The 25,588-nt window shown below is 37.6% G+C and overlaps 2 protein-coding genes across 14 annotated transcripts in view; one reads left to right on the forward strand and one right to left on the reverse strand.

Annotated features, from left to right (window-relative positions):
• The window catches only part of IQCG (IQ motif containing G), a 52,807-nt gene extending 48,000 nt beyond the window's left edge, over nucleotides 1-4,807 (forward strand). For all 4 annotated transcript variants that reach the window (XM_070370650.1, XM_070370657.1, XM_005904482.3 and 1 more), the window contains 3 exons: nucleotides 673-804; nucleotides 1,755-1,856; nucleotides 4,308-4,807. In XM_070370650.1, coding sequence (XP_070226751.1) covers nucleotides 673-804; nucleotides 1,755-1,856; nucleotides 4,308-4,439 — 366 coding nt within the window. In that variant the 3' untranslated portion in view covers nucleotides 4,440-4,807. The remainder of the gene's footprint in view (nucleotides 1-672; nucleotides 805-1,754; nucleotides 1,857-4,307) is intronic.
• Nucleotides 4,808-5,256: 449 nt separating this feature from the next.
• Nucleotides 5,257-25,588, reverse strand: part of LRCH3 (leucine rich repeats and calponin homology domain containing 3) — a 107,975-nt gene continuing 87,643 nt past the window's right edge. For 6 of the 10 annotated variants that reach the window (XM_070370596.1, XM_070370574.1, XM_070370570.1 and 3 more), the window contains 6 exons: nucleotides 22,923-22,971; nucleotides 22,000-22,107; nucleotides 20,285-20,403; nucleotides 19,608-19,745; nucleotides 15,543-15,620; nucleotides 11,371-12,129 (listed from right to left, as the gene is read on the reverse strand). In XM_070370596.1, coding sequence (XP_070226697.1) covers nucleotides 11,929-12,129; nucleotides 15,543-15,620; nucleotides 19,608-19,745; nucleotides 20,285-20,403; nucleotides 22,000-22,107; nucleotides 22,923-22,971 — 693 coding nt within the window. In that variant the 3' untranslated portion in view covers nucleotides 11,371-11,928. Of the gene's footprint in view, nucleotides 8,798-11,370; nucleotides 12,130-15,542; nucleotides 15,621-19,607; nucleotides 19,746-20,284; nucleotides 20,404-21,999; nucleotides 22,108-22,922; nucleotides 22,972-25,588 lie in introns of those variants that run through there. The other 4 variants (XM_070370580.1, XM_070370608.1, XR_011464213.1 and 1 more) reach the window with 4 other exon arrangements.

Consider the following 25,588-nt stretch of genomic DNA (forward strand, 5'->3'; position numbering starts at 1 on the left):
TGTATTCCATAAATGAGATTATTCTATAGATTCATTTTTGGTGCTTCTTTGTTGTACTGTGATCAGTGATGCTAGCTAGCTTAATAGAAACAGAACAAAATAGATTATTACCTGTTCCTTGAAACTGGTAAAATTCAGTCATAAATAGTCTGGTTGGGTAAAGGAGAGATGTTTGGCTCCCTTTTCTGTTTTTTAAATGATTATTGATGTCATTTCTTAAAAAAACTTTTTGAGTCATTTTTGGTAACTTACGTCTTCCTGGAAATAATCCATTTCATCAAAATATTCATTTTGAATTTATTAGTACAAAGATACGCACTGTAGTCTCTTACAGTTTAAATTTGCTTTTATTTCTGAACTTATCTTTTACATCCTTTATTTTTAAAAGTTTGTGTCTTCTGTGTTTCTTGCTAAGACTTGTCAAAGGTTTGACCACATTTTAATGTTTTTTTCTTTTCCAAATAGAAGCTTTAGCATCCCTGAAGTTTCCCTCCCACCCCATTCCCAATCAATAAACCACCAATCCCCCCCCCAAAGTAACCATTATTCTGACTTCTTTCCCTATAGAACAGTCATGCTTGTTCTTGAACCTCATATACATGATTTCATACAGTCTATACTGTTTCATGTCTGGCCACATTTTAATGTTTGTTTTTTTTTTCTTCCACATAGAAGCTTGAGGAGAAGCTAGAGTTCTGGATGGAGAAATTTGATAAGGACACAGAAATGAAACAGAATGAACTAAATGCCCTCAAATCTGCTAAGGCCAGTGACTTAGCACACCTTCAAGAACTTGCAAAGACGGTAAGGAAGGGGAGTCTCAATAGCATTAAGGCAGAGCTCGCAGAAGTGGGCGGGAGCTGAGCTGCGTAGCTGGGGTACAATTTTTGGTCATGAAGTGGAGGTGTGCCTGTCAACCACTGGGATTCTTTTCTGATGATGATGATGTCCTCATTGATGGGACAATAACAGCAGCAGCCAACACTTGAAAGGGCTTAATCTGGCCTGGGCACTTTTCTAGTATTTTACTTTTTTTTTTTCAGTCGTTCAAGTTGTGCCCAACTCTTTGTGACCCCATGGACTATACAGAATACTGGAGTGGGTAACCTTTCCCTTCTCCAGGGGATCTTCCCAACCCAGGGATCAAACCCAGATTTACATACATAACTTATTTTAACGCTATCCAAAACCCCTTGAGCTAGATACTATTTTAATTTCTACTTTAAGATCTCTGAAGATAATTTATAAATGATTTATAAAAACCTTCTGATTATGGTTTCATCATTGAATAAGTGTAGAACTTCTCAAATTTCTTTTAAAGGATGGTTATTTGTAGGTGTGCCTTCTATTAGTTTTTTATTACATTATTTTGATGTCATTAGCCACATATCAAAGTTAGTATTTCATTTTTATTAGAAAACTTTAAAGCAAATGTATTCAAGCTGAAAAAATTCGGGGGACAATTATAAAGCTAATGTGAATACTGACAATATAGGAATCAAGTAAATCTCTTTTTTGGAGGGTTTAATTTGGTATGGTTCATTTAAAAGTTTTTAATAAAAATGTAGGGCTGGGGAGTCCTCTGGTGGCCTAGTAGTTAGAATTCTGGGCTTTCACTGCCTTGGCCCTGGGTTCAGTCCCTGGTGGGAGAACTGAGATCCTGCAAGCCATGTGGCATGAACAAAAGAAGAGGGTCTGGGTGGGCCACAGCTTGGCTGGGTCCTGTAACACATGATTAATGTCTACTTTTGCAGATAAGGGAATATGAACAAGTCATCATTGAAGATCGTATAGAAAAGGAGAAGACCCGGAAGAAGAGAGAACAGGATGACTTGGAATTGAGGAGCATCATAAAGGTACAAAACCATACTTTGCATCTTGGGGCCTTTCCAATTCTGTAACTGGCTGAACACTGAGGAATGCAAAGCACCTCTCGTTTATTATCAAACACAGAGCAGGAGATCTGTGAGGAAGCATGACCTAATCATTGGAATTTGCCATAGTCCGTGGTGCAGGGAGACAGTTAGGAGGACATGCCCCCCAGTTTTTAATCTGGGACAGAAGAGGTGGTTAACAGTGGAAGCAAAGCCTAGACCTTGTGCCCAGAGGTCAAACTTATGAATACTATTTCTAATCAACAGAGCTCTTAAAAGAATTTTTTAATATCCCACTGCTTCTTAAGATCCTATTTATATTAGCGAGACTATCTGCTAGGTTTTTATAAGAGCTTTTCTCAAAAAAGGTGAAAGGGTAAGTAGTAGTTCAGAAACAAAAATTTTATATGAACTTGTATTTATTAGTGATGATGAAACTGACAAGTCAGATTGTGGGAAATATTTTCAAGCAAATATAACATCAGCTGCACTGAAACTGTACTGTTGAGGATTGCCCTTCTCTCTGAAAGACCATCTGTTGAGGCCCTGTGGTGTGCAAGCTGTGGCTTGGGATGTGTATAAGGGGGTGAACTAAGGAAGTAAGCTTTAAAGTGTAATACATTCAGGACCAGGTATTTAAACCCAAACTTGAGCTTTCCATTAGGAGAGAGTCCGATGTATAGTTAGCAATTGTTTATTGAGCTTCTATAGTGTTTTCTATTTGTTGAATTTCCTCAATTTAGAGCAAAACTGTAAGAAGTAGCTGAAGACCATTTTTGTTTTCATTAGTGGATTTGCTCTGTCTTTGGAGTTTAGTCTGATTTTAAAGCAGCCCAGACTGTATTCAGAACAGTTGTATCTAATGACCAAGATATTCAAGGGAGCTAACTAAATCCTTTTTGAAGGTGAGTTTTGATCCTTAAACATCTATTTCTGCTTTATTGACTATGCCAAAGCCTTTGACTCTGTGGATCACAATAAACTGTGGAAAATTCTTAAAGAGATGGGAATACCAGATCACCTGACCTGCCTCTTTAGAAATCTGTATGCGAGTCAGGAAGCAACGGTTAGAACTGGACATGGAACAGACTGGTTCCAAATAGGAAAAGGAGTATGTCAAGGCTGTATATTGTCACCCTGCTTATTTAACTTTTATGCAGAGTACATCATGAGAAACGCTGGGCTGGAAGAAGCACAAGCTGGAATCAAGATTGCCAGAACTATCAATAACTTCAGATATGCAGATGACACCATCCTTATGGCAGAAAGTGAAGAACTAAAGAGTCTCTTGATGAAAGTGAAAGTGGAGAGTGAAAAAGTTGGCTTAAAGCTCAACATTCAGAAAACTAAGATCATGGCATCTGGCCCCATCACTTCATGGCAAATAGATGGGGAAACAGTGGAAACAGTGGCTGACTTTATTTTTCTGGGCTCCAAAATCACTGCAGATGGTGACTGCAGCCATGAAATTAAAAGACGCTTACTCCTTGGAAGGAAAGTTATGACCAACCTAGATAGCATATTCAAAAGTAGAGACATCACTTTGCCAACAAAGGCCTGTCTAGTCAAGGCTATGGTTTTTCCAGTGGTCATGTATGGATGTGAGAGTTGGACTATAAAGAAAGCTGCGTGCTGAAGAATTGATGCTTTTGAACTGTGGTGTTGGAGAAGACTCTTGAGAGTCCCTTGGACTGCAAGGAGATCCAACCAGTCCATCCTAAGGGAGACCAGTCCTGGGTGTTCATTGGAAGGACTGATGTTGGAGCTGAAACTCCAATACTTTGGCCACCTGATGTGAAGAGCTGACTCATTTGAAAAGACCCTGATGCTGGGAAAGATTGAGGGCAGGAGGAGAAGGGGATGGCAGAGGATGAGATGGTTGGATGGCATCACCGACTCGGTGGTCATGGGTTTGGGTGGACTCCGGGAGTTGGTGATGGATAGGAGGCCTGGCGTGCTGCGGTTCATGGGATCCTAGAGTTGGACAGGACTGAGCGACTGAACTGAATCAATCATTAGAGATTGAAATGTACCAGGAAACCTACTGAATCATCTATAGTTTATCTGCACATTTTTGACTGAGTTACCTATGGTTCAGGCAACTAGCATCCCTTTTGGAGCAAATGGTTTTTAGATTTGGGGAACTTGAATGTTCATAAAGAGCAGCAGTACAAGGTAATCAGGTTTCTACATGCAAAGGAAAGTCAGGCCTAATCAGATTCCTTTTATTTTTACTCCTTGAGAACTTTAGAGTGTAGGACTTCAAGCTGCAGAACAGACTAGCACTGCTTTAAGGCATGCTTGGCCATTTCTGTGTCTCAGAGACCATCTTCACAGAAGTTAGTTTATGAAAAAACCATCCCCATGCATAGAAGAAAAATGCAGCTTGTCAGGCATACTACAAAGTATACTCACTTCCCTGTTCTCTTTCAGCTCCAGGCCTGGTGGCGAGGCACTGTGGTGCGGAGAGAAATTGGTGGTTTCAAAATGCCTAAGGACAAAGATGACAGCAAGGATGTAAAAGGAAAAGGCAAAGAGAAGGACAAGAGGAGAGGCAAGAAGTGACCGAGTTATCTTTTCTGTTGGTGCTCTGGAGATGGGAAGGAGGACCTGAACGGAGTTAAGAAATGTCTTTCACAGATTAACTCATCTATGGGTTGTTTCTTATTTGGATACTCCTAGGTGAGGCTTGGTTACACTAGGTCACTTTGCCTGCTATACTAGTTTTCAAACCCTGAATTAGGATTATACTGTGACTTAGGGCTTCTTCGTAACTTGAACCATCCCCCCTTCCCCCCCCCAAAATAACTGCTGGGAATATGTATTTTTACAAGTCTTGTGAAGATTCCTTTTGCTCTTGCTCACCAGACAAAAAAAAAAAAAAAGCACACAATCTTATAGTGATGCATTAAAACGTCAGTAATTTCCTGTAACATCTCTGATTCTGACTCTTCAATTTGCCTATTGTGAAAAAATGATAGTAGTAAAAGCAAAAGTGAGGTGTTCAGTAGGAACTACAAGGTGATGTTTCAATGGCACCCCACTCCAGCACTCTTGCCTGGAAAATCCCATGGATGGAGGAGCCTGGTGGGCTGCAGTCCATGGGGTTGCGAAGAGTTGGACATGACTGAGCAACTTCACTTTCACTTTTCCCTTTCCTGCATTGGAGAGGGAAATCGCAACCCACTCCAGTGTTCTTGCCTAGAGAATCCCAGGGACGGGGGAGCCTGTTGGGTGCCGTCTATGGGGTCACACAGAGTCAGACATGACTGACGTGACTTAGCAGCAGCAGCAGCAGCAGCAGCAGCATAATACATACACAGTAAAGTTTTAATAAAGGTTGGTGCTTGCCTTTTAAATTTATTATCACTTTACTGTTGTTTTTTTTTTAATGGGGAATGTCACATAAGAACATATATCTTATTATAAACTGCTTCAGCTCCTTTTCTGGGAAATAGGTAGGGATATAAATGATAAATGGAAGATAGAAATGCGATGTCAGGATATACAACCCATACATAGGAAAGACAGAAGATACAGGTCAGTGGGGAGATGAGTTTGGAGATATTTTTGATAAGTGAGATACTAGGGCCTATAGCTGCTTTGCTTATTACTCAATGACTGTCATCTTATGGGGTATTAAGACTGAAAAAGGTAACACATGTGAAAATCCTAACCTGTGCCTGGCACAACAAGCTTAGTCATGTTCTTTTAAAAGAACACGAGCCCACTCATGGGGTCACTCTTGGCTTGATTAATCAGAACAGAACTGTCTTGGAACATTAAGACAATTACAGAACAGTTGGAAATTTCTGAGAAAAGCTTTCCAGATATGTAATATTTCAAAATTAAGCCATACCTAACTCCAAATATAAGACAATACTTGTATCTACACTTCCTTTAAAAAGTACGTTTTGATCTCAAGGGGCTATTAGGAGTTTCTACCAATGTTCCATCAGAGAATTTACCCTTTTATTTCCCAAGGAAACCATGCGTTAGATATGAACATTTTCACATCAGCCTTTAATTTCATGCTACTGAAGTGTTGTCTTTTATTTTAATGTCAATATGTAAAGTGGCATACAGGCAATTTAAAATAACATACATGATACTGACATATTTATTCTTAGAACTTATGCATTATATTTACACACATACAAATATAGGACAGTGTTTTACAAAATTATTTTTTTACTAATTACACGTTTATAACATTTTCAGAAATAAAATGAAATCTGCTATAAACCATCTTATTGCAATATGTATAAAGTTTCTAAATATCCATGTTTTCCTTCATTTCTATAACCATTTAAGCGCTTAGTTTTAAAAAATTCATCACACTCATCAGCATAGTTATCTATCATTAGTCATTGCTGGACTGTTACCAAGTAGAGAAATCAGACTCCTGATTAGCTGTGAAGCTATATTTTCAAAAGCTATTAAGGAAAGTGACCTACAGCTACTAAGTGTCCTACTCTATTCTAGTCAAGTACAGAGGCCCCTCCTCCCATGAGTTGTTTCCAGAGAAAATTGTTTGGAGTGCTAACCTAGTATGAGTTTGAAAGCCCAGAAACCTGTTGACTTAAAGTCTCCACAGTTGACAGGGGCCCTGGTGGGCAGGCACTCAGCCTTTTCTTCATTCACGCTTCAGTGCTGGGCCGCTCGCTGCTTCAGTAGGAAGCTCATAAATGGTCAGGTGGATGTGTTACAAAGTCATCTTCAGCTTATGTTAGAGTCTAGCAAGGCTAAATGTTAAATTTTTTTTCCAGCTTAAAAAAAAGAAAAAAGGTACATACAAAATACTGAGTACAAAAATTTTCCAACATGACTTGTTTTGCATCTTGACATAGAAAAGACATTAATATATTTTATATTTTTCTTTCATTATTAACCAAAACTATACACAAATATTTTCTAACAATTCAAACATAAATTTGAATTAGTTTGGTAAAATATATGAATAAGGTTTCATGCCAAGTATAAAATTTGAAATAAATTAAAAAGGTCCAATTATTCCCATGGGAAAATTAGTCACAAATGTTCCAAATGTTGCATTGTGTATGTTGATTGGGATTATTCCTTGCACAATATGTGACAAATAGTGGCCTTTGCTGAGTTTCATTTCAAATTGTTCTCTATAATCTGGAGATTATACTGAGGTTTAACACTGACTAGAAGTAAAAATACTTAATAGTTAAAATTCTAAACAAGCTGTATGATTGGTGGGTCTGTTTGGAACTGTAAATATAATGGGGTCTGGCTCTAAGCACTTAAAATACATTTTACTTTTGTAAAGACCCTGAAGGATTGGGCTTTTGAGCTCAGATGTTTTGTATTATATAAGGTTAAACCTGTGATGACAAGGAGAAAACATTACTTTGACCAGATACACAACATGACTTTATCCAAAGTTACTTTTAGATGCTGCTACATGATAAAAAAGAGAGGACATTATGCTTAAATATGCACACTGGTAAAGAAACTCCAGAACAATTAACAACAGGAAAAAACTTAGATAACTAGTATCTTCACTTACTCTATTTACTTGGTTTACAAAGGCAGTGAATACCAGAAGATACCACTGACAACTAAAAGGGGCTCAAAATAGAGGGGGAAAAAGACCCAAGTGGCTTAGATTTGAATAAAGGTTTTGTGTTGTCTGAGCCGTGGGTCATTTTACTACACTCACAGTTTAGTAAATAAGGCACTGGTGGGGGAGCTAGATGAAAAGACAGCAGCTGTTTTAAAATGCTACAAGAGCTTTAATTCAGCTATGGAAACTGGCCCTTAGCTGAAAGAAATGTAAGAAATTTGGCTTTTCCTTTATTTTCATAATCATCCGTTAGTTGGGGAGCTGGAAGTGAATCTGCCGTGTGTGACTGGAAGATGTTCGCAGATCCAGGCATCCTGGTAGCAGCTTGGGGGGAGGGGGGAAGGGGTGCGCTCAGAGAAGTCAATACACAGATGCAGAGTGCCACGTGCTACCAGCCTGAAGATGTGGAACCTGTGTGTAGAGTGCTTGATTAGAGTAACAGTGGGATGGTATATGGGTCCAACCTCTGAGTGGTGCTAGGGGGAGACCTAGGACACTGGCCTTAAATACCACAGTATTTGTTTCATTGGTTCACTATACAAAATCTGGAGTGTTTACATTTTTTTTGGACAGTCCAAGTATAATATAGCTTTTCATCTTCAATGTGGCAGAGAAACACAGTGGAGTCATCACTCCCCCAAATTATACAAATATCTAGTTTGGAACAATGGTCTTCACTACAGGGAACACCTGGAATGGTTGTTGAAATGCAGATACCCAGGCTCACTGTAGACCCACTGAATGGGAATTTGTATTTTAACAAATTCTCCAGGAGATTCTAATGAACAACCACATTTTGAAACCTGTGGATTCCAGAGGGCTTGGAAACAGGTAAAAATAAAAGCATGTCTGTGCCTTCCAGAGAGCCAAATACCCTTCCAAGAAGTCAGTCTTCAGTATTTAAAAGAGCCCACTCTAGAAAAGCACAGCCAGGCTGGGCGTCAGTGTTGGAATGACTTCATTACTTCTCAGTAATGAAGTTTCATTTGTGAAAACCAACCATGTCTTCATAAACAATTCAATGCAAGTTGATATAACCTCCCCTAAAATGGAGAAATGAAGCAAAATATTCCTGTCAGGAATCATGGAAACAGTCCCTTTTGAGAACACGTAAGCGCTTTGTTAAGCAGATGGCGGGCAGCAGCAGTCACGCTGTCCTGTTCCACTTTGGCCAGGCCAATGCCCAAGGTGCCGGGAGTCCTTACACAGCAGATAACTGGTGCTGCTGCTGCTGCTTGGGTGGGGCAAGTTCCAGGAGAGCCTGGACCGTCATGGCAACCTGGCTCAAACCTTTCTCTTCTAAAATGTGGAGAGGCAAACATAATTGCTCCTGAAATGGGACAACGTGACATAAAAACAAAAGAGAAAAGAGGATGAATGTCACAGAAGTGAAAAGAAAAAATAAGCATCTCTTCTCTCCCTCATAGTAACGAATTGAGATATGAAAAGTCAGTAGCTGGGAATCGGAGCTCTGTTCATATGAGTTATACAGAAATGGTACCTGACACTCACTGTCACTTTTTTATTATTATTATTAATACAACTAAAAATACATACAGATTATTTCGAATATCAGAAAATAAACAAGTCACATACACTTGTACTAACAGAGGATAAACATACTATGATGGAGTAAAAGCAACATCCTTCATTCCTGATGAATAAAAAAGCAATGCAGATCAGATCAGTAAAATGAGACAGGTGAAAACAGAAAAACCGTTCCAAGTTACCAGATGGCTTAAGCCTAAAGATACAATATTGTAGGAGAAGGTGCTTTGGAAATTACAAACCACAGGAATGCAAGATAGTTTCATGGCATAACTCAGACTGCATGAGACAGGAATGGCCATTATCTACATTATAGTCCTGACTATGAGAATTAGGGTTGTCATACCAGACAGGCATCATAGGAAGAAACTGAAGTATATTCTTGAGATTTAGATGTATTTGAGAAAATCCCCCCCAGCCCCACCACACTGGGTAATTTATGGAAGGTCCAGTTTGAATCACTTAAAAATCTGAATTATAGAATTTAAATACAGTAATCATATCTGAAAAAGTGTTTCATATCCTAGTATTTAATGGATTAAATTATGCTGGAGAACAATGATGTGAGTTTAGTCAAGAACATCTTAATGAACATATATGTGAAAAGTGTTTACATATTTGCTTAAGGAAGTTAAACTGCTTCTTTCTTATTTACCTCATTAATGTGTTTGGTTAATCCTTTCATATAAGAAAAAAAGGCATATCATAATAACATCTATCACTGATTAGATGAAAGAATGATTACTCTCAAAGGAATGAAAGTGGAATTCTGGCTCTACTGAAGACGTGACTATACATATTTATTAAAGAAGATTTTCCTCAGCTTTTCACTGGCACTTAATACAGGAAGTTTTACAAAACCAGTTGCAATAAAAAATATAACATGTATGGATTATGAGCAGTTATTGGTATTCTTGTGTTACTTTTTCTTTAATACTTACCTTGATAAAACAAGATAAATGGAATCTTTTGATCTTATAAAGCTAGCAATGTTGTGTAAATTTTTTGAGTGCAACTGCAAGTACAGATTAACTATACTTAATATGAACCTGCAGAGTGTTCTGCTTTTGGGGGAGACACATATTTCCTCTGAGGCAGATTTCTTGATCTCCACTTTCAGGAGTGCCCAGTGACTGTGAGCCCGTGGTTTAGACATTCCCTCAGTGGCTTATGCGTTCCAGATGCACATTTGCCTTCCAGCTGACTTATGCACCATTACTCCCTCCAAACAACACACCACACCATGTGTATTATCAGTGGTTTTTTAAAGGGACAAAACTTGACAAAACTGATCTCTGACTCAGACACCTTAAAAACGTCTCCCCCAAACTCTGAAAGGCACTACTACTGTATAAAACTGAACTTTTCAACACAGTGTTTAATGTTCCAGCATTGACAGTAAACAGTTTTTAATGTATTAAACACTTTTCCCGTTTAATATGAAAGAAACCAAAGCAATCAGATCCTCAGACTGACTTCTACATGATGTTATTATGTTCCTCACAATCTCCCTTCATACCTGAGTTCAGTTGTCCAATTTTGTTAACAGAGTTCAGGAGATTCCTGAATGTTCAGAAACACTGTTTACAAGAACCAGAATCTGAATGCAATATAAAGTGGTTGCAAGCATTAAGGCTAGAGGCTAATATACTAAACATTCTGAAAGAGACAATATTCATTGCCTTGGGTACAAAACAGAGATTGCTGCCTAATACTTTACCTGCTAGTGTTCAGATATAATCTCAACAACCTATCAAATACAAGTTTACCTATTAACACAGTTCAAATATATTAGAAAATACATAAATTCCAATTTTAAATTCTAAATAGGATTCCAGAAATGAAGTTTAACAAAACATAGTAAATGTGCTGACAGGTGCCAACCCCTGAAAGGGCAGCTCCAGATACTTGGCTTCTGTGCTGTTTTCAGTGTGGGCTCAGAATAGCAATCTAGGGAACCAACATTATCTTTGGACTGATCATCCTAATCAAATTAAAATTATTAAGATTAAATGGCCAGTGCCTTCCAGATATCCAGACAGCAAATAATTATTAGGTGGGTCTGTGACTACTAATAAAAAGAGATTTCAGGATTTTAGGATTTCAGGGCACAGTTCAATATGGAGATCTAAGTGACCAGGTGCCCTCCCAGAATAGAAAGAGTACAACTGTTTCCTTATGAATAGCTGCTAAAAAATTCAGCAAGTCATAATTTTAATATTTCTCACAGTTTCAGTACTTAAGTTGTGCTGAGACATGGAAAAACGGCCAGATGGAAATTTTACTATGCCATTTGGAAACAAACTTATAGGTCATATTTTAACAACAGGCTCAGGATTGTATTAGTAGAACCTGCTCAGCATTCATGATGAGAAAAACAAGGCCTCTCAGGCCAGGAGCAGAGAAGGCAATGGCACCCTACTCCTGTTCTCTTGCCTGGAAGATCCCATGGACGGAGGAGCCTGGTGGGCTGCAGTCCATGGGGTCGCTAACATGACCGAGCGACTTCACTTTTACTTTTCACTTTCATGCATTGGAGAAGGAAATGGCAACCCACTCCAGTGTTCTCGCCTGGAGAATCCCAGGGACGGGAGAGCCTGGTGGGCTGCCGTCTATGGGGTCGCACAGAATCTGACACAACTGAAGTGACTTAGCAGCAGCAGGCCAGGAGAATGGATGAATGAGCAGAAGAAAAAGTGCTGATCTTTTTACTCTGTTAGCATCAAAAATGCTTCCCAGTGTCATGAACTGCTCATCTGGGGACAAGAGGACAGGATTTATCTACTTTATTGATTAGCTCTTTGATGGCCAGAAAAAAAAAAGCACATATGTAAATACTTTTGAATGAGAAACAAACCTCCTTTACCAAGCATAGGAATGAGGTGGAAAAATCACTGGAATGCACTCTTTCGGCTAGAGGGGGAAGATCCAATAATAAAGCATACAGAGAGTTAACATTAAAGTACAATAAAATGCCACAAAACCCAAAAGCTGGATAGACAGAGAGACAAAACTGGATTCTTCTGAATGTGCCCCAAGAGAAAGTAGTGTTTCAACAGTTCTTTTTACGCTGAGGTTTAGCTGAAGGATGTCAGAAGGGGAACAAAGATTGTCCTGTCCAAAGTGTGAGCAGGAAAGGAAAACAGAAAAACAAAGTCAGTGGATCAGAAATACAGATTTGAGTAAAGAATTCAATATGATCATCTCAATCATATTCAAAGAAACATGCCCTGTAACATTTTTTACTATGATGAATCAAAATAAAATGCTGAAAAACAAAACCACAAAGAATCCTCTATGTGCTGGGCTTGATTTTACTACTAAATAGCAGAATAAAATTGTTGGTGCCTAGTATGAACATTCAGGATAAAATAAACAGAGGTGGATGCTGACTTAGGGTTATATGAGGCCTGAGGGTGGTGAGTGGGTGAGGCAACCTCTTTCTTGGCTCCTTCTTCCGCAATTAACAAAAAAAGAATAGGCCAGAAAGCAAGGACAAAACCTTGGAGTGAACAGAAGAGGGGGAAGTTTTCAGAGAAAGCCAGGTGAGTCATGAAGGTTCAAAGAATGAAGAAAGTATGATAATCAAGGGAAATTTATTACCTGGAAGTCAGGTTGTACTAAATGACTTGGTGTTTCTCTAAAAATCAAATCAAGTCCAGTTTACTAATTATTAATCTAGAGTTCTAAAGGGCCTTAGAGATCATCCACACCCTCCAGTTTATAGATTAACAATTAAAAGCATTACTGGACTTGGTAACAGTAAAACATTCTTTCACACGTAACAGATAATAACTCTTAGGACATGATATACTGGACTCAGAAGTTTTTACCACTCATTATAGTTTTTTGAATGCATCATATGATAAAAGAGAATATCCATATCCCTAGCCTTATTGGAGGTTTTCAATAGTCACTGGTATTCTTCAGTGTTTCATAATTTAACTTGTAAACATATATACTGAGAAGGGAAATAGTTCATCTTTACACATGTTTTCTGGACAGAGGATCTGACAATTTTTTCAATACTATATGTTATCTGTTTTCAAATGATCATTACATCCCTGATTTTATTTACAAGTCAAACATAGCAGGTGGTTGTATTTAGGTAAAGGTCATAAAGCCCAGAAGTAGGAGAGAACAAATGGAGAAGACGTATAGGTTTCTTCTCCTCTTCCATGGCAGAAGGACCTGAGAATGTGAGTTTAAAGTTATGAGTTTGTATTTATTCATTTTCTTCATTTCGTTTTAGGCAAACAATTAAGTGTTTTAGCAGAAGTAGCAGCAGAACGGGAACGCATCTAAAAGCGGTAGTGACGGTGGTGGTGAGGCTTGGGTGAAAGGCAGAAGTGGAGAAGGATGAGGTGGCCCGCGTGGAATGTCCACTTCCTCTTTCTGGTGAAGGAGAGGGATAGGAGGGGGGATGTGTCAAGAACTCCAGTCTAAAACCACCTTGGAGAAACACCCAGTCTTTTAAATTGCATTTTTTTTCCGTCTCCTGCCTTCAAATAAAAACTGTTAACCACTGCTTGGCCAATAGTGGATTAACATGCATGCTTTAAAAAGCATACTGTTACACTGTAAAGTGATTATCAGACAATTTAAAATAAATTAAAAAAATAAAAGGCACACTGTTTTTGATTTTGTTGACTGATGGCAGTTACATTCTGAAAGAATTTCAGTGTATGGACTTTAAATCTGAGACAGATGATGGTCCTGTCAAGTCCAGAGTGCGTGTACACTGTAAGAAGTCCTTTAACAGTCTGACACAGGTTAAGTGTGCCAGTATGTCTAGCTGTGTGGGGCCGTTTTCAGCACCCTTCTCTCTAGGTGTGCACTGCCTCTTTTTAATCACTCCTAGTCTCCCTCTGGTTCCCATTCCCTGCACCAACCTGTGCCACATTCTCTTATTCAAAGACACTGTGCTAAGAAACTGGGGAAGCTACTGGGCATGACTGTGATGGTCAGGTAGGAACAAATTAAGTAGGCATAAGGGAAACCCTGAATGTTAAACTGTACAAGGGAATATTAGAAGCTGTCTGTTAATATGGAGAAATGTAGGCTATTTATCTAGAAATCTTATTAATGCTCTCAATATGTTTAAATATGGGTTGTTCTAAAAGAGATGATAAGCCTTTAAAAATCAGTACAATATTCAGATGACCAATTTGCTTTGAATTTGTCCACAGGAACAAAAATGATCCTTGCTATCACTAAATGTGCATTTCAGTTATTTTATAACTCAGCTTAATAAAACAAAAAAGAAAAAAGTGAAAAGTAAGTAGTAGAATCAAAATCTACTTAATAAAAGGAGAAAAAACACTCATGGGAGTTCACGCTGCCTAATGCAGCTGCTCTGTGTAGCTGGGCTCGCTTCCCCTTTATAAAAACGCTGAAAGGGAAAGGCGCCCATTGGACAAGTGATGCTATGACCTTCTCAATTCAAGTTAGTTAAAGAATGGTGAACTGGGTAAAACGAGTCACTGTCAGTGAAAGCCCTTGGGGCAAGAGCCCAGCTTCGAGAGAAACAGTGGAGTTGTTGAGTCGAGGCCAATACTGGGTTTCTGACAGCTAATTAAGGTGATAGAAAAGAGTCATGTTTTTCTCTTTGAATACTGGACAAAATATGGTGACAAGAACTGTAATGGCTGTGATGAATGAAGAAAGTATCAAATGGTACCAGTTTTTATTTCTTTAAATTTATCTATATATGTCATTATATATAATATTTTTTAAGAATACCACACTTAATTGTTTTTTAAAGGGTAAAAGTTTAACTATTTGTACCATTAAAGGGCAATAAAGCTATAACTGAGGAATCTGGAGGCAAAAAAACCCTCAAGAGCAGGACCAGTGCCTAAAATGGCCTCCTGTATATTCAATTCCAAAGAGCTTTAGTAGGAAAAGCTGGTAAAATCTGTAGCTTAGTCAACAACGCTGTCTAGGTGTTTATTACTTTGGATGACATACTATGTTTATGCTTATGTTAACAGTCCAGGAACCTGTATATAGTTGAATATACAGGTGAACTGTATATAGTCATCTCTCTGTGCCATTTTTGCAACATTTCTCAAAGTCTAAAGTTATTTCAAAATAAACATTTTTTAAAAGTATTAAAGCAAGTGTTAAAAAACTGAAGCCAACTGAAGCATTCTTAGTCTAAGAAGCACATATTCTGAAGCATAGCCTTTACTGTGTATGAAGTTGTCTACAAGTCAATGAGCAAGTGGGGATATTTAGAAAATTTCAAAATAACTATTTTTGATTACTTGGCACTAATTACTTACTGTAACATTGAAGTTAATTAATATGTATATTATTTCTTTGCTGGGTTCTTGGAAATAATTAAGGAAAACTGATCAAAAGCATAATGACTGACTCTAGTAATACAATCATGTTAGTAATTATCAGCTTAGCACAGTACTATCCTATAAGATATTAAATACTGGCATTTCTAAAAGATTTTAGGAATGTAATACCCAAATTTATTTATTTCTTATGTAAACATAAGAAATAAGATTTATTACCTGAGGTACACCGATTTTTCTGCAAGCTTCTAGGAAATTCTCCACATTTCGTCTACATTTTGCCATTGTTAATTTAGGCTGCAAAACAAAGAAAACAGTATTATTAGCAAAGTTTAAAAAAATTTGCTAACTAAAAACACTCCTGCCAGTGGCTTCATAAATTCAATGTTCTAGATTGGAGGGTTAGCAAACTTTTTCTTAAAGATCAGATAATAAACATGTTAGGCCTCAGGGCGATATGATCTGTTGCAACCATTCAAATCTGCTAAGAGACTGAAAGCAACCATAGGCAATATATAAACAAGTGAGTGACTGTCCTAATAAAACTTTATTTACAAAAATAGGTACTGGCCTATGGCTCATAGTATGCCACTCCCTACTTTATAGACACTGGGCTTTGATTTTTATAAAGCAAGTACTAAACAGAGAAATTTTAGGAGGATGGCTGTCCAATTTTTTTCCACTTTAAAATATACACCAAAGAAAATGTGGAGGAATAGCAAAATCAATTACCTACAGGTCAGTCAATCAAGTATAATCACAGTTAGCACTTTGGTTCATTTTCTTTCAGTCTTTTTAAAGAAAATAATAATAATAAAATCAACAGCCTTTGCCCATAAATATACTACAGATGTATCATGTCGCTATTCAATGATTAAATTTAAATATTTGAATTTTAAAAGATTGGATTAAAGAACCATTTTCCAAAAGGTGAAAATTTCCCATAGGAAAATCACTACTAAACTTGTTTTTCTGAAAATATCTCTGATGACTAGAACATAGCTGCACTGCATGACCTAAAGTGATAAATTTTTTTTGCCAAGTGGGTTATCTTGTGAGAAAGAAATATGATCCCATTTCCCAAAGTGGTTAACAAACTCAGCTGTTCAAATTCATCTGCTGGTTTAAGCATCAGGCATGGAAGCCAACATCTCACCTAGAGCCAGACATTCTGGAGTCCAAAGCCAACTGGGCCTTAGGAAGCATCACTATGAACAAAGCTAGTGGACATGATGGAATTCCAGTTGAGCTATTTCAGATCCTCAAAGATGATGCTATTAAAGTGCTGCACTCATGCCAGCAAATTTGGAAAACTCAGCAGTGGCTACAGGACTGGAAAAGGTCAGTTTTCATTCCAATCCCAAAGAAGGGCAATGCCAAAGAATGTTCAAACTACCGCACAACTGCACTCATTTCACATGTTAGCCAAGTAATGCTCAAAATTCTCCAAGCCAGGCTTCACAGTACATGAACCAAGAACTTCCAGATGTACAAGCTGGATTTAGAAAAGGAAGACGAACCAGAGATCAATTTGCCAATGTCTGTTGGATCATAGAAAAAGCAAAAGAATTCTGGAAAAACATCTACTTCTGCTTCACTGACTGCACTAAAGCCTTTGACTGTGTGGATCACAACAAACTGGAAAATTCTTCAAGATATGGAAATACCAGACCACCTTCCTTGCCTCCTGCGAAACCTGTATGCAGGTCAAGAAGCAACAGTTAAAACTGGACATGGAACAACAGCCTGGTTCAAAATTGAGAAAGGAGTAAAGCTGTATATTGTCACCCTGTTTATTTAACTTATATGCAGAGTACATCATGTGAAACGCCAGGATGAAGTACAAGCTGGAATCAAGATTGCTGGAAAAAATATCAATAACCTCAGATAATGCAGATGACACCACCCTTATGGCATAAAGCAAAGAGGAACTAAACAGCCTCCTGATGAAGGTGAAAGAGGACAGTGAAAAAGCTGGCTTAAAACTCAACATTCAAAAAATGAAGATCATGGCAAATAAATGGGGAAACAGTGGAAACAGTGACAGACTTTATTTTCTTCAGCTCCAAAATCACTGCAGATGGTGACTGCAGCCATGAAACTAAAAGATGCTTCCTCCTTGGAAGAAAAGCTATGACCAACCTGGACAGCATATTAAAAAGCAGAGACATTACTTTGCCTACAAAGGTCCATCTCATCAAAGCTGTGGTTTTTCCAGTAGTCATGTATGATGTGAGAATTGGATCATAAAAAAGGCTGCGTGCCAAAGAATTGATGCTTTTCGATTGTGGTGTTGGAGAAGACTCTTGAGAGTCCTTTGGACTGCAAAGAGATCAAATAGTCAATCCTGAAGGAAATCAATCCTGAATATTCACTGGAAGGACTGATGCTGAAGCTGAAGCTCCAATACTTTGGCCACCTGATGTGAAGAGCAGACTCATTAGAAAAGACCCTGATGCTGGGAAAGATTGAAGGCAGGAGGAGAAGGGGATGACAGAAGACAAGATGGATGGATGGCATCACTGACTCAATGGACATGAGTTTGAACAAGCTCTGGGAGATGGTGAAGGACTGGGAAGTTTGGCGTGCTGCAGTCCATCAGGTCACAAAGAGTTGGACATGACTCAGGGACTGAACAACAACAAAACTTAATGTTATATCCCTGTTTCTTTGATAAACAAGGTCCATGTGTTTAATTTCTCTAAGTGGTTTAACATTTATAAAATAGTTTTATTTTTCCTATATGTATTTTACATGCTTAAATGAAAGGTACTCTGTTTGAGTGATCAAGATAAAGATCCTCAGTCACCTGTACTCTCAAATTTCACTTTCCACATGAGCTCCTTGCTACTTCCTAAGTATTTCCCTGGAATATATGAAGAATGACAGACTTCTTTTTTATTATTAAAAAACATTATGTTTCTTAACTCAGTTGACAGAAACTGGGAAGAATGCAAAGTATGAATAAGCCCTTCCCTTTCTGGCATGGCCAAATAGCATGCCAATTCCTATTCTCTTAATCACCACCTCAGGACCCAAACCAAGTCTTTCAAGTCTTGGAAGCATAGTTGACTTGGCAGTACTGTTACTCCTCTTTGTCTTTTCTACACAAAGCCGAAAGCCTGTTTTCTGAGGTCACTAAATAAAAATTGGCCACCTATTTTCCTTAGAAGCAAATGCATGACTCTATTTTTGGATGTGCTAGAGGGAAAAGGGCCATATCAGTCTCCTGGGACCTTGGTAACAAAGCAGCTTTTATAATTAGAATAAAAGGTCCTTGGGAGGCTTAAACGATTTGCATCTGGAGAGGCAGCAAGATGAACGTCCTGAGTGGCAATCCAGAGGCCTGGATACAACTGCATTAAGACTAAAGGATTTGTATCAGGAAGCATGGCCAGAAAATGAGATTCTGAAAAGGTTAGACACTGCTAAGCTTGTTACAAATGCACAGTATCCATTCAGACTCATCAAAAGAGATGTCACAGCATCAAATAATAATCAATGCAATGTGGAAACTTTGATTATATCCTGCTGTGTGTCTGTGTATTGGTGAGGGGACAGGAGGCAGAACAGCCATGAAAAGATATTCTTGGAACAACGGGGGATATGCAAATATCACCTGTGAATGCTACTGGTGTCTCATCCAATGTCTCTACTCAGCCAGTGCATCAATCTTCCTTTCCTACCCCGACTCCCTGCTGGCTGCTAAGGGCTCACAGCTGTCTCTTCTCAGTTTCGGGCTGATCCCACAGGGAGCTCTGAATGAATCATATCCCACTGCCACCAACAGGGTCTAGTGCCCACGTCCTACAATCCCTGGCTTCAAGCTATGGGTAAGAGCAAAGTGACCTAGGACATTCTCAGAAATATTTAGGGGTAAGGTGTTATTCCTTTAATATGCCATGATCTTCCTTAGCTTTTTAATCTCGGAATACTATGTCCAGGATGACGTTTTCCCTCTCTGTAATGCTGGCAAATTTCTACTCATACTTAAAGAATTAGTTCAAATTTTACCTCTTCCTCTGCTGGCAAGGCTTTCCTGAACTTTCCAGGCAGCACTGAAGTGGTCCCTTTTTTGTATTCCCATAGCACACGTCTGACCCAACTCTTTTATAATAGCACACAGATGTAAGTTACTGTTTACAGGTGTGTTTTTTCTCTAGCAGAAGACCCAGAAGGCAGGGGCTAGACTCTATTCATATTTGTATCCTTAGCACTCACATAATGCCTGCCTCTTAACAAATGTCTGGTGAAGAGCCAACTTTTTTTAAGCATTAAACTTACTACAGCTGGTGAGGGAACGTGAATGCTTGGGACAGATCGAGGCCGCACGTGATTGGCTAAATGGCAAAGAACGACACCATCGGTTAGAGCTGCTCCAAGATCACAAGGCAGAGATACCTTCAACCGGTACTCAATATGCTAAAAATCAAGATAAAAAGCAAATAACTTAAGTACCACAATCTCTTATTTTATCTTTCTATCCTAAGACAATAATTTAAGGAGATCCAATATTATATACACACATATACATATATATGTGTATGGTCAATATATGTATATATGTATGGCAGTCAGGTGACAGTGCTGCCAAGTTCCACAACAGAATTCATTTACAATTTTCTGATTAAAAAACAAAAAACTAGATACAATTTTAAAATAAACACTACATATGATGTAAGTGTGGTATATATATGTGCACATATACATTAATTTTTATTAACTCTAACAAGATTTCTCTACATTGAAGCAGAAAAAAATTTTAAATAAGTAGGGCCAGGGGTTGAGCTTTATGGAGTAACCCATCTCATTTTCCTAGTAAATAGCTGAAAAAACTCATCACACAATGGACAGTTGTTGATTCTATTAAAAATGTGTAAGTCAAATGAAAAAGTGATGCCAGGATCATGGGTTATAGCAATATCACTTAAGAAAGTTTAACTCAAAGGCAATGTATATACTTTCCGTAGTTGATCTATTAATTCTAGCTCTTCTTCTCTCTGTCTTGAATTCTGTCTTGTTACCGGATCTTTCAAATCAGTGGTTGGTACAGAAGATGAAAGGAGGGGTGAAGCATGACCTAAAAAATATTGATATGTGAGACAGAAAAGCGACTGCTAGCGTTGCAAAAATACTCAGATCCGCCCGATCAGTTTCCTTGAAAGTACAGCACTTTCTACTTCTGTATTGCCTTTTTAAAAGAAGGATTTTATAATGGAAATTTAAAAATATGCACAATAATAGGGAGAATAGTATGAAAAACTACCAAATATCCATTATCCATTGGGCTCAACTATTTTGTGTTTGATCACATCCATTTAAAAGTGTTTTTATTGAATATCACACCCCCCAAAATTACACAAATCATAAGCAAAGAGCTCTCAATAAATTATCATCACAAAGTAGACACAAGCAAATCAATAAATGGAAAATTACCAACACCCAGGAGACTCTCTCCTGTTCTCTGCCCATTGGTACCCAAGAGTTATTTCTAACACCATGGGTTCTAACTATGTAAACTTCCTGGCTTCTAATGCCACAGATTAGTTTTGTCCATTTTTGAACTTTCTATAAATAAAACCATATTATATGTGTGTATGCTTTTGGGTTTGGCATCTTTTTGATCAACATTATAAGATTTATTCACATTGTTGTATGTATTACCTTGTTCATTTTCATTGCCTATTTGGTATCCTATTGTACAAACATACCATAATTATGTATCCATTGTATTGTTGTTGATGGACATTCAGTTTGGGGCTATTATGAATAACACTGCTATGAATATTTTTGTACACATCTTTTGGTATAGATATTACATGTTTCAGAAAGCAAAGTTGCTATTCATAGGATACATCGGATTGGCCAAAAGTTTGTTCAATAAAGTTCTTCATGAAAATGAAAAATTTATTTTATTTTTATCTAAAACCAAGTGAACTACCTGACCAACTCAACAAGTATTCAGCATAAGCAGATAATGTAAACAGTTTTCTATGCTAATTTACAGTCCCACCAGCAGCACACCTCTGGTTTGAGTTTAAATCTCACTATACCTATCAGTTACATTAACAGTAATTTTGGGAGTGAAATGTCTTGTTTCCATGTTTAGGTAACTTCTTTGGGGATAAGCAGAGATTTGCCATATTAACTAAAAACCATGAGACTATGTAGATCTGTTTTTAAATTACTGATTCATTTCTTCAACAATATAGACAGCTTTTACCAATGGAAAAATCTAAGAGGACGTTATAGGGAGGAGAGACATTCATTCCCTGAAACCCTAAAAGAGTATTTTTTTTTGTTCAAACACTATAACCTGCTTTTAGGTGATACTAAGAAACTTTCTGAACAAAATGAATTTGAGCAAGATTAAGATTCTTTTCCTTTAATGTCAGTGAGATCACAGACAAATGCAGAGCTTAAAACTTTGTCTCAGTGACACCATAGGGTAGAAGTTTATTATTGTGTTTTGTTTTTGTTTGGCCACACCACACAGGGTGCAGGATCTTAGTTCCCTGACCATGGATTGAACCCGGGCCCTGGCAGTAAGAGCACCGAATCCTAACCATTGGATTGCCAAGGAATTCCCAGGGGAGAAATTTAAAAGCATGTTAACAGTTAATGTCATTGTATAACCACCTCCACCCCTATCCCTCTTTTAGTCACTACCACCTACCTTTATTTGTTTCTGTCCTGACAGCTCCTCGGAAAAGGAAGCTTTCAGGGCGCTGGGGCTGGTTTCTCTGGATAGCAGCAGGAAAAGAATATGCAGGGGAATGATGAGCTGAATCAGCATGGAAAAGCAAAATAAAATTAAAAGAGATGGAAAAAAATTAAATATAATAATAGACGTGACAAAAGTTCAATAAATGATAAATGAAAAAGAAATGTTAAATGTTGCAATGATATAAAATAATAATTTTATTAATAGAAAAATCTGGTACAGAAAAGTAACCCTGAAAACAGGAGGGCTGTTTGTATGTATTTTTATTTTTTAGGCCACGCCACATGGCTTGTGGAATCTCAGTTCCCCAACCAGGGACTGAACCCAGACCATGGCAGTGAAAGCCTGGAATCCTAACCACTAGGCCACCAGGGAATTCCCTGTTTATTTGAATCTTTCACTCTAGTTGTGGTGTGTGGGCTTAGCTGCTCCACGACATGTGGGATCTTAGTTCTCCAACCAGGGATCAAACCTACACTCCCTGCACTGAAAGGTGATTCTTAACTACTGGACCACCAGCCAAGTTTCATGTATGTATTTTTAACATGTTATTCTTGTGTTATGTCATGTTATTCTTGGTGTTATCTTGTCATGTTATTCTTGGTGTTATCAATAAAGACAGAATGAATGTTAATATATTAAATAGTCTTGTGCCAACCTATAGCCCTGCTAGCAAATACTCATTTTTTTGTATCAAAAGGCTGAGTAGCTGAACAACCAATTGAATTAAAAAATGAAAAATGTGCAGAGTTCCCATATTTGTGCCTGATTTCTCAGAAAAGGAAGCCACTGCCATTTAAGAAGGAATTTATCAGGAAAACTCTGGTAAAGAATTATAATAAGGATGTGGTTAATTGTACTTTTGTGTCTATTACCTGTTTCTGTTGTAGGTGAATTTGATACAGCATTAGATCTGTCATCATTCTGTGGAGAAATAAATACATCAATACTTATTATTCAAGAAGAGGTACTTTCCACATTTGTGGTAACTTAGGGATTATAAAAAAAAAATCATGCAACTCTATTCAAAATAAAATTCAGAAATGAGAATTTGGTATAATAAATTAATTTTGAGTATTTTTTAATGCCAAATCTTTTACTTGGTTCTAGAGAATATAAAATTTAAGTAACACATTCTCTAAAGATAGTCCTATTATGTAACAAACAGGTCTTTCCTAAGACTGTGAAAAATTAAATCATCCTAAGGCAGAAAATTTTATTGGGAAATGTATAGGAGAGAATAAAATTTTATTTTACAATAGTGTTTTTCTGGGATACTTTCTAAAGTATTTCTCCTCTACTCCTCAAATAATGTTTTAAGAAAGAGTAATGAAGATTTCTTCATTTCATCTAGGAAATAAGATGGTGCAAGATGATATCTGTATTTTGAGACTAGTATTTGAATCCAAAATCTTTTTAATTTATTGACCAAAGGAACTATAAAGGAGAGAGAAGTAGCTCAACTGGTATAAGGTATACCTAAAAAAAGGGACTGAAGTTAAGCTAATTAAAAAAGAAGTATTGGTTAGCTGGGTTAAAGATATTAAAGACATGGCAGAGAAGTAAAATCAACAAAAGCTAGAATTAACGTTTTTTAGGACTTGATATCAAGTTATATTAAATGATTAATGAATTATACTCAATAATTTATGATAACTGAGACATTTTTGAACAGAACGACTTTAAAACACAACATACACATGTACACACTCCCATACACATATACACACTCCCATGCTTTTTTCTCCCTTTTGGGTTTCAGTATTTTCAGAAATCTTTTATCTCAAATTGTAGTTGGGTAGGTGAAATTAATGATGAAAGGAAATTTTAACTGCTATAAATAAATAATAAACAGAAGCCATGCTGTTGAGAAAATTACTGGACTGACCTGAAAGACAATACTGAGGTAATGATTCCTTGATTTTATACTCTCAGGCCAAGAATTAAGACTTAAAAAGTAAGCTGCATTCTTGAGTGAAGAACTGTATCACATCTTCATTAGTGAAAAAGACAATATGTTCATCAAATATAAAGATGCCAGTAAACAAAATTTAGGATGCAGAGAAGAAATGGGAATTTAAATAACAAGTTTAAAGTAAAAGCAACAGGCACTAGTAAAGGGAATGAACAGGCAAGTGAGGCAAAAGCTGGATATCTTTATAAGGGAACAAAAGACTATCCTTATCTTCAAAGAATATGAAATAGGAAGGAGAAAGCTAGTTAGCTAAACAAAGACCTGTTGAAGAACCAATGGTACAAATTGAAAAACATAAGAAGTAGAGATTATTCCAGATACAGAGGGGAAAAAAAAATTTAAAAGACCTATTACTGTGAGATACATTAGAAACTTTTAACACATTTAGGAAATAAAATGATAAAGTTAACAGGCAACTCTACTAGATAAGGATCATGGCATCTGGTCCCATCACTTCATGGCAAACAGAGGGGGAAACACTGGAAACAGTGACAGACTTTATTTTTGGGGCTCCAAAATCACTGCAGATGGTGACTGCAGTCATGAAATTAAAAGACGCTTGCTCCTAGGAAGAAAAGTTATGACCAACCTGGACAGCATATTAAAAAGCAGAGACATTACTTTGCCAACAAAGGTCCGTCTAGTCAAAGCTATGTTTTTTCCAGTAGTCATGTATGGATGTGAGAGTAGGACCATAAAGAAAGCTGAGTGCCGAAGAATTGATGCTTTTGAACTGTGGTGTTGGAGAAGACTCTTGAGAGTCCCTTACACAGCAAGAAGACCCAACCAGTCCATCCTAAAGGAAATAAGTCCTGAATATTCAGTGGAAGGACTGATGTTAAAGCTGAAACTCCAATACTTTGGCCATTTGATGCGAAGAACTGACTCATTTGAGAAGACCCTGATGCTGGGAAAGACTGAAGGTGGGAGGAGAAGGGGACAGAGGATGAGACGGTTGGATAGCATTACCGACTCAATGGACATGAGTTTGAGTAAACTCCAGGAGTTGGTGATGGACAGGGAGGCCTGGTGTGCTACAGTCCATGGGGTTGCAAAGAGTGCAACACGACTGAGCAACTGAACTGAACTAGGTAAGGAAGAGCTGAAACACATTCCACTGAATGGCAGCCAATATTCTCAGCTCCAGAAGTACCAAAAGATAAAATGCAGTTGGGTGTAATGGAAAACAAAGCCAGATTAGAGGGGACTTATAAAATGGCGACTTTTTAAAATATATTTTTATTGAAACTGTAAATCTAACTGATTTGCATTCCAGTATATAAAATAATTAGCTCAAACCATGCTGATACCCTGACTGTAACAAATTAACTTTTCTCTTATATACCTTCCTTGAAAGAATTTTGAAAACAGTCCCTCAGATAATTTTCTGTGTTGTTCAAATAAGGAACATACTGAGAAAGGCTAGCAAAAGGTTAATATAGAAGAGAATTAGAAAGTTTTTTCAGGAGTCATTCAGGTATGAGTAGCTTCAATAAGAACCAGAAAGAAGGTTTATCAGGTTTACAGATGTAAGCTGGAGTTAGCATCTGGAAGGACATGACTCTA

This window comes from Bos mutus, chromosome 1, assembly GCF_027580195.1.
Source record: "Bos mutus isolate GX-2022 chromosome 1, NWIPB_WYAK_1.1, whole genome shotgun sequence".
Taxonomy (NCBI): Eukaryota; Metazoa; Chordata; class Mammalia; order Artiodactyla; family Bovidae; genus Bos; species Bos mutus.